The sequence below is a fragment of the Mesitornis unicolor genome, unplaced genomic scaffold (genome assembly GCF_000695765.1).
Source record: "Mesitornis unicolor isolate BGI_N332 unplaced genomic scaffold, ASM69576v1 scaffold14408, whole genome shotgun sequence".
Lineage (NCBI taxonomy): Eukaryota > Metazoa > Chordata > Aves > Mesitornithiformes > Mesitornithidae > Mesitornis > Mesitornis unicolor.
Window position 1 is genome coordinate 42,262 of NW_010202637.1, and position 9,239 is coordinate 51,500.

The 9,239-nt window shown below is 39.2% G+C and overlaps 1 protein-coding gene across 1 annotated transcript; it reads right to left on the bottom strand.

The window, feature by feature from the left end:
* Nucleotides 1–3,115: 3,115 nt before the first annotated feature.
* FBXO4 (F-box protein 4) lies at nucleotides 3,116–9,232 on the bottom strand (the record flags this gene model as incomplete). The annotated part of the gene is made up of 7 exons (XM_010190462.1): nucleotides 3,116–3,205; nucleotides 4,251–4,426; nucleotides 5,707–5,885; nucleotides 6,355–6,430; nucleotides 7,032–7,252; nucleotides 8,877–9,112; nucleotides 9,209–9,232. Coding segments are annotated over 7 exons (1,002 nt in total), but the record flags the coding sequence as incomplete, so codon positions are not given.
* Nucleotides 9,233–9,239: the final 7 nt, after the last annotated feature.

Here is a 9,239-nt window from a genome sequence, read left to right on the forward strand (position 1 = left end):
ATTTGAACACAAAACATACAAAACCAAAGACAGACAGAAATGCTTGAGTCTAGTAGTAAATAGTCATCCACACTCATGAAGGCAAATGTGTATATTCAGACACATAGATAAGTAGAGAGGTGGATAGAAGAAGCTGGCTTATAATTAAAATTTTCCCCTTCCTGAGTTTACAAGAAATACTCAAAATGCATCAGCATTCTTCAACAGGTGATAATTGAAGCTTGAGAAGGACTGACTTCGTCCTGGCCCTTCATTGCCTGTTTTGGCAGTTTATAATCCCTGAGGAGCTGATATCTGAGAGGCATCCCAACTCAAGGGAGATGCTGCACTGCCCACTGCTACCCAGGAGGGCTCAGAGGGTCTCCCTTACAGTTGCATACTTAGAGGGCCCAAGATAATTGACTTTTGTAAGGTAAATATTCAGCTCAGCCCAGCCCGGATGATGTAATACTGGCTGATGCAATATTCTGGGACCTTTTGTGGGAGCACAGACACAGAACTTGCCAGGCTCTGAAGTTCTGTTATTGCCCCACTTCTAGCCACAACCCATGTCCAGAGGTACTGGATTATCAGGAGGCGATGGATTATAAATACCATCCACATGTGATGAAGAGGGAGGGAGCCAGGTATGCCAAGGGACTGCCTTAAGGTTCTGCCCTGATGCCTCTCATAAGGCATCTTTGATTGCTCTGTGGCTCAGGGAAGAAAAATTGCACAAAGTGCTGAGTGGCCCAGAAGGAGGTGGTTGCACCACCACCAAAGAGTCCCCACTGCTACTCCCATTTGGAGCCTCTGTGGCCACCCAGGGCCACTCCATAGAAGAAACTGTGAGACCAGCCAGTGAGTTACAGGGACAGTGTCAGTGTGCTGCCTCCTTTGTCCTGTGAGCTTGGCTTTGGAGCTGGCAGCAGGCATTTTTGTTACTCTAAGTTTGAAAGGTTTCATGAAAATTAGCACTCTCGCAACCACTTTCTTTTTTGGAAAGCTGCTCAGGGGAAGCCTCAGTAATCGAGTTTTAGAATAAATCACAGGTATTGTCATCATAACCGTTCCCTTTTATTCTCTGACCACTTTCTAGATAAACACCCTGCCTCAATGAGCAGGAAAGTGATTTTCTTTCTACCAGTTAGAATCCTTTAGCCCAAAGAGAAAAAGATTTCTGGGAACCAGATCTTGATGCTTTAACTTCTCACAAACTCATCACAGCTCCATCTACTGCAATAAATAGAAAACCAAATAGATCAGTGACATTCTAATATTCCATATCCAACTAATAATGAATTTGTAACAACTTAAATCCCAAGCTTAACTGGCTTCCTACCCTTCTAAACACATCAGACTCAGGATATTACGTAACAGGAAACCTAAGAGGCAGTGCTAAATGAAATCTGCACTGCATCTCAGCAGTTGCTCGGCACATGAATTCTCAACAGGCTGGCTGCCTCTCCCATAGCACACCTCTGTGCATCCAAGCTGTTCCTTGGCACAGTGCACATGCTCATCATCTTCCTTGCCCATACTGATCCACCATGGCCATTCAAAGTACACTACCAGCTCTGCAATTCTTATGATGCTGGAACTCTGCAACTGCATGAACTTCTAATTCCCACTGTTCGTTTCCTAGACTGCACCCTTATAATTCTTAATTCTTTAAGTTACCATCTTTTATGTTAATAAAGATTATGTTCTTTGGGTTAAGAAAAATTGTATTCCCTACATTATCTTGACCTTTTTAAAGGACGATGAACGAAGAGCTGTTAATTAAACAGGTAATACATTGTTCATCAGTAATGATGACAATGATAATTTGTCATCGGTTATGACAGCACGGCTGCGTGCATGTGCATGTGCGTGCATGTGGGTGGAACTTCACACACAAAGACTGCAAATACCATTCTTTTAAAAATAATTTATTCCTTGTGAAGAAAGCTGAGTGAGGATCTTTCACAAACAAACGTATTTGTAGTAGCTAATATAGCAACATGTTGCTGCATTCAACCCTCCACAGAGAGATCATTACAGAATTATTATGACTAGGAGGAAAGTCACATACAACCACTCACAAAGCATGGAATTTTCCCCAAAACACTTGTAAATCCTTTGTGTCTTCTCTATTTTAAAGGGCATAGTACACAAACTCTATTAAACAAAAGGATAAAACAGAATTATCATAGTATAGCTCCCCAGGGCTTTTTCAATAAAATTCCCATTATATCCTGACTAGAAGACATACAAAACCATCTAGAAAATGGAGTTTTGTTCATAAAAAATAAAAAAGACGTTTCTTGAGTCTATCCTAGTTCTTTAAAAGGCAGGCTTCTCAAATGGAATGTTTCTGACAGCTGTGTTGAGCATCACCCACACATACCAGACTGAGGGCCATCACAGCTGAACGTGCACCATGTAGCCATTTATCTGGGTACCAAGAAAAACTGTGCCACTATTGCACTTCCACGGACACAGGAAAAAACAAAACAGGCCCAGAACAAAACAAATACATGCACAGACAAGAAATCTGGAAGATTCATCCAATAATTAAAAAACACAAAAAAGGTGGAAGACTCAGACTATCCCAAAAGATATCAATGCGCTAGTCACATCTTCTCTAGTCATTGCTTCTTGAAAAATACAAAAGCAATTTACTCTTTTGAATGAGACACTGTCTTTCTGTCAACCTACTGCTGTACAACGTACAAGGTAGTTTCTTTGGTTGGGAACCATCATTGTGAAGATCTCCACTTGATACAATATGCACTAAATGTGCTATGTGTGCCATAGGACTGTTTATTTACAGAAAATATTAGATTATCAGACATATTGAGAAAAAAATTACACTCTAAAGGCCCCAGTTTGAAAGAAAGAAAAATAACAAAAAAGCAGATTGCCCTCCCGAAATCTCTTCTTCAGCTGCTGGAATCCATACTATCTTACTTGTACTTCTAACGCAGGACTACAGTTGGAAGAATGTTAATTATTAAAGTACATGCAGTGAAATAGATGCAAGTTTGTCTTTTAAATCTCTCTTCTGACAGTGCTGTGTCAGGACAAGATTCTCACTTCATGTGAACTGCAATACACCAAGGTCTCTATACAGTAAAAACAATGCACAGTTCCATTACCGTGCATTTTTACAATCTGCTTCTTCCAGAAGCCACTCAATCCCACTTAGTAATCCACTTAAGTTTGCAGCTACTGTGTCCTGCACCTGTAAAAAAAACAAAAGGCTGATGTATTACAGATAACAGGCAATAGATCTAACAGTATTTTAACATCACTCCATGTCTATCTATCCTTAAAGTCAGAAATATTCATATCAAATCTAAAAGGTCATTTAGACAGAAAAGGTTTCTTAAGAGTAAGGTACAAAAAGAAAACACTGCTCCTTACAGAATGAGTCGAGACCCCTCAGGAAAGCCTTGCATTCCTGATACCAAGGTGAATTTTGTCTCAGTCACTCCATCAGCAATTCTGAAACATTATACTTAATTTACAGATTAAAATCTACTTGAAAATTCTTCTTTGAACTCTTAAAGCAAAAATGCTGCCAGCATTAATATTCAATGCGTACTACCCCTTCTCAGATTTTCTAACATGTTACAAAGTGGACATTATAAATTGTGTGTATTTTTTAAAAAAACTTGTAAACATCTTCCTTATGAAAATAAAGGAATTATGTCTAATCAGGATTTTGTTTCTTCTAATTAAGTGTTATCCTTTGGTTACATAATGTCACCAATAATAAATTACGTGTTACTGAGCCACACTGACATACACTGTATTTGACAAGTATAAAAGAACAGGTTCAGGACACCCTGTGCTAGGTCAAAAAATGGTTTGTTGAAAACTCCATTAAATCACATCCAGTTAGTGACAATTAACAGTCTCCTGAAAATGGCACAAAAATCTAACTTGAGGCTATGGTGTTGGGTCACAATTCAGTAAAGTTAAGATTTAAATTAACTGAAGCTTCCTTACTCCCTTCAAGACCAGCATTTCATCCTTCCTTACATTCTGGCAACATCTGAAGTTTCTTCTGTGTTCCTGGGCAAGCCACTCAGCTCCTCTATGTTCAGGCAGGCTAATGCTTCATCTCAGAAGATGAAACTAAATCTTCACTTAAATGGAGAGCTCACATCCTAGTGTTGAAAGCTGAACACTTGCTTAGGTTCGGTACGCTTCAGGAACTACCATAAACCTAAATTACATTTAAGCCACAGAGAAACAGAAAATAAACGTTTAAAAGCATGTACCATCCAGGGCTGACGTAGGAGATTTAGCTGCAACTGATGTGCCATGTAAACACACGGAATTCTTTCCACACCAACATGAGAAACACATGACAAAACTAGCATAGGTCTATTTGCAGGCCCAAGGGCTGGATCAATCATTGCCAAAATACGAGCCAGTTCTTCTTGACGATCATGCTCTAGAAAACAATTTTGAATATATCAGTATCAAAATTTGCAAATTCCAAGGAGATTTTTTTTAAAAACTTTTCAAGTATTTAAGATTTCAGCGGTGAGAAAATACAGGCTGGAAGGGGCATGGCCAAATGATCTGGTTCTGTTTATCTCATGGTTGGATAATCTACATTCCTAAAATCATAGAACCACTTAGGCAGGAAAAGACCTTTAAGATCAGAGTCCAATCATTAACCTGACACTGCCAAGCGCACTACTAACCATGTCCCCAAGTGCCACATCTACCTTTTAAATACCTCCAGGGATGGTGACTCCACCGCTTCCTTGGGCAGCCCATTCAAGTTCTTGATCACCCTTTTGGTGAAAAACATTTTTGTAATGCCCAATCTAAAGCTCCCCCGGGGCAACTTGAGGCCATTTCCTCTCATCCTATCACTTGTTACTTGGCAAAAGAGACTGACACCCACCTCCTTTCAGGCAGTTGTAGAAAGCATAAGGTCTCCCCTCAGCCTCCTCTTCTCCAAGCTAAACAACCCCAGTTCCCTCAGCCACTCCTCATTAAATTTGTGCTCTAAACCCTTCACCAGCCATATTTTCTACTGGCAGCCTATTCCAGTCCTTAACATCAGAGTGTCTTCCAAGTACCTTAAAGAGATCAAAACTGCAACAAGCCATTAAGAAATACTGACACACTGTAATCAGCAGTCCTTCCTTCCTGACCATACTTACCTCCACAGTGTATATACTCATTTTAAAAAGTTCTTTCCTGAGCTAGCCCTTTCCCTCCATTTAAAGTTGATGAATGTAGATAATTACCATAATAGGGATTTGGATTATCCTTGTTATAGGACTATCTTCATCTGGGCTAACTGCATCTTTTACTGCAGTTTTCCTCATGAAAACTATGTTTCCAGGTTACTACACCATCATGAAATACATCTTTCAGGCTTTTTCTCCAGCCCACCTCCAGGGTTTAGGGTTTTCTTAGTTGGTTTTGGATTGTTGGGGGTTTTTTTGTGTCCAGATCTTTTCTCACATCTATCTCAGGGAGCAGCCGTGTCAGTATCAGCCGTAACTGAAAGATGGGGCCACAGCCCCTCAAAGGAAAATGAAGGAGTGTCTAGGGCAGGGGACCTCTTCAACTGGATAAGCCATGAAGAAATTGCATTAACGAAGCAGATTCTGGAAGAATCAGAAACATGAATTCTGCGGCATTCCATAGAATGCCATCTTCTATGACATTCAGATCATTCAAAAATTAGAAATAAATACATAAACTCCTTACTTTTATGGGCTTCTGCATTAGCAACATAAATGAATCCATCAACTACTTCGCACACCTTTTTAACTTGAGCAATTACATTGTAATGCACAGCTTGCTGGTTCCCTACTACGCTGTTCTCTTGGTAGAACATCTTATTCACAACAACAGCTTGCTCTGTCCTCGCTCTCCGCCTTTCCACACTGAAAGACATTGAAATATTTCAGTAGTCACGTTAATTGAGAATGTAAAAACAGAGTCTAGGCAGCACATAACAGGAAAATGGCCTAAGCCACCAAAAGTTTTTAATTTCTCCCCTACCCTCTCATTTTTCTAGTGTATATATACAGATGATTAACAATCTGCAAGATGTGTATGAAAATACAACCCAGGATGAGTTTATATAGTGTTTAAAAAGGGAATCAATCAAGGTATCAATAGGGGTAGAAACACCTGTTACGTATTTGTCACACGTTTGTAATGTATGTGGTTTAGAAAATGCTTATTACTTCCCTATGAAAGCAGCTGGAGAAAGAAAGAAAAAGACATGCATTAAAGCTTCAGTTTATAAGAGACATCCATGCATGTGAATGCATGCATAAAAATCACATGAGGTAAAATAGGAAATAACTGAGAAACTGTAATTTTTTTTTTGTGGAGAACAAATCTTACCTGGTGGTTGAATACAATGTCAGAATATTGAATTTTTGATTGTTATTTAACTGAAAACTGACTCCTGATCCAATTCCTACAGGGAAAAAAATGAACATGTGAGATTGTAACTATTTGGTTACTGAGTGCAACTAAGGAGTTGGCTAAAAATTCCAGTGGTACTGTAAAACAGATATATCCAAGCTTAGGTGTAGGGATGGCATATTTACTATTTTATGACAAAATTTTATACATGCTCTAATTGATTAGAATATTAATTTTAAATCAATTCAATGGCATTAAAAGAAAACAGAGAGGTATTTCCGTGTTTTTGATACTTAGATTTGAACCCAGAAACCTAAGTCAGACTCAAAGTTTTTAAACACTGAAAATAACCCTTCACCTGCTACTACAATTCTTTTAAATGAAGTTCACACCATTTGACACCACAAGACTGAATCATATAAAGGATCAGTCTTGACTTCCTGTATAAAAACATGTGTGTTTTCTAGCCACTTACTGTAAGCAGTAGCTACAGAAAGTTCTGTCTGCATTTATCCATTACAACAGTACGTGTGACATGGAATTTAGGATCAAAATAAAAGTACAAGGAGTGAAATGATCCCTTTCTCCCCCAGTGTTTTTGTGTTAAACCTGTTCACGAAATAAAAAAAGCAAAAAACCAAAACGAGCATTACCATGAATTTGCCTTTGAGGTAGGCCGGCTACAAGCAGAATTTCCGGGCACATCATCATCTTTCGCACTAAAGAGCTGTCCAGCTCTTCCAAACCTGGTCCAAACATGGCAAAGCGGGGTTCAGCCTGAGTGACCAGTGACTGCAGAAAGGAAGTCACAGCCCCATACCGGGTACGGCTTGATTTCAAGCTTCTTCTACCCTGAGGACAGCTTTTTTTGTATCTGTGTAAAATAGACGCAACTAGAAATTAAACACAAAATACAAAAGAAGTATTAATCAAACAACATAAATTGATCTAGGTCCCACACTTCTCATGCTTTACTACTAGTACCACTAAAGAACAAGTCAAAAATTATCAAGTTCCAAACTGATGGTTTCGAGCACCAGTACAAAGCAAGTAAAGGCAGCAGACCTTTTGAAGTCCAAATACTGACTTTTTGGACTTTAGGACACTTCTATCTATGGATCTTTTAGCTTACTTTAATAAATAAAATAAAATTACAAATTCCCCCACCCTCATTGAATACACAGTATTAGCAAAATAACACCAAAGCTGATGAGTCACATACAACATAAAAAATACAGGACTTTGGAGTGCATTTAAAGCCTCTATTAGACTACTTCTGTGTTTATTAACTATGAAACAGGTTACTCCACCTGAAAAGGAGCATTTCGCCTGCAGGTATAGAGAATGCATGTTGTGAAAGGCACCGGTGGCACCTGTACGTTTAGGTGCTCATTTGATGCAGAAGCTAGAAGGCATGAAAAGACTTTGGTAGTGAAGGGAAAGGAACAGCCATAAAAGTGACAGACATCCTAGCAAAGCAGCTTCAGTCTTTGCTTCTGTGGTCACGGCAGACTGCTGTTGGACAATAACTTCAAGGAAACATTAAATGTGTGCTCCTCTACACCCAAACTGAGACGCTTCATTTGAGATCAGCAAAACCATTAAGTGTAACAGACACAGTGCATGTCAGTGACAGGTGGTTTCAAATATGTGATGCTCTGAAGTATTCAGACCTAAACAAATTTAAATCTAATGTTCAAAATTAGTAGATATTTTGCACTTCAAATTCTGAGTGCGTGTTTCCCATCTGTAAAGTGGGGATGGAGGGCACAGAGACTGCAGAGGTTAGTAAACTTATCATAAAGCAACAGTTTCGTGACATCACCTTTGGAAAAATTATGTTAAAAAATTACTGCAAATTGGTTCAGGGAATTGAATGAAGTTTAAAAAAAACCCCATAGAACAATCTACTTGGTTTAAGAGCTCTTCTCAGTCATGCAGCACACTGTAAGTGTTGCCATGCTTTTCAACTATACCAGCTGAAAACACAGTCTTTGCTTCATGACCTTTGACCATCAGAGCTAAAGCAATTAGTCATTATTCTGTGTACATTCAAAAATAACGGATTTTTTCCTAGGTCTTCCAGATAAGATGAAGAAATTACTCATCCTGTTTGCTGTAGTTTGAAGACTCCTTGGTACTTTCATTAAAATAAGAAATCATTTGCTACTGTACCAAGAACAAACTCACTTTTTATTTATCCTATTGAGAGGACTGTATTTCTGTGGCACAGTAGTAATGCAGTTTACAAAAAGCTTTAACTTTTTTATAACACTAGCTGTGACTTTTTAATGATGTTTTACTCTTGTTGAATTCCAACCAGAAAAAGCTGACCAAACTGTCAAACAACAGGAAACTGTATTTCCAAAATAAAGAATGGATTTGAGACACACTGCAATTTAAGCAGCAGCTCACAGCACAGCTTTACTGCTGTAAATATGAAATATGCCAGCTGTAGAGAGATCGTAAGTCACATAAAAGAACATGAAGATACTTACACTGCCATGTAATCGTACAGTGCATTATCGCTGACCTCTGAAAAGGCTTTATTAAAAATCTCAACATCTGGGAGCGATTTCCAATCAATGGATGTCCAACTGGGCAGATCCCTCAAGAGGAAATACCTCCACAACAAGGGATCCTGCACAGCCACCCTCCAGTAACAACTCGTGCTCCCCAAACGGCACAAATCTTGGGGCGAGAGGAAGGACATGATGTGCAGCTGCACGTTGATCTGAAAAAAACAAACCGTCGAAAACAGCGTTTTAACAACTTGGGAAGAGGCAAAAGGTGGGATGAGGTGTCCACCCCCCGACCGGACCCCACTCACCGGCAGCATCTGCAAGGCGCTCACCTCCTCC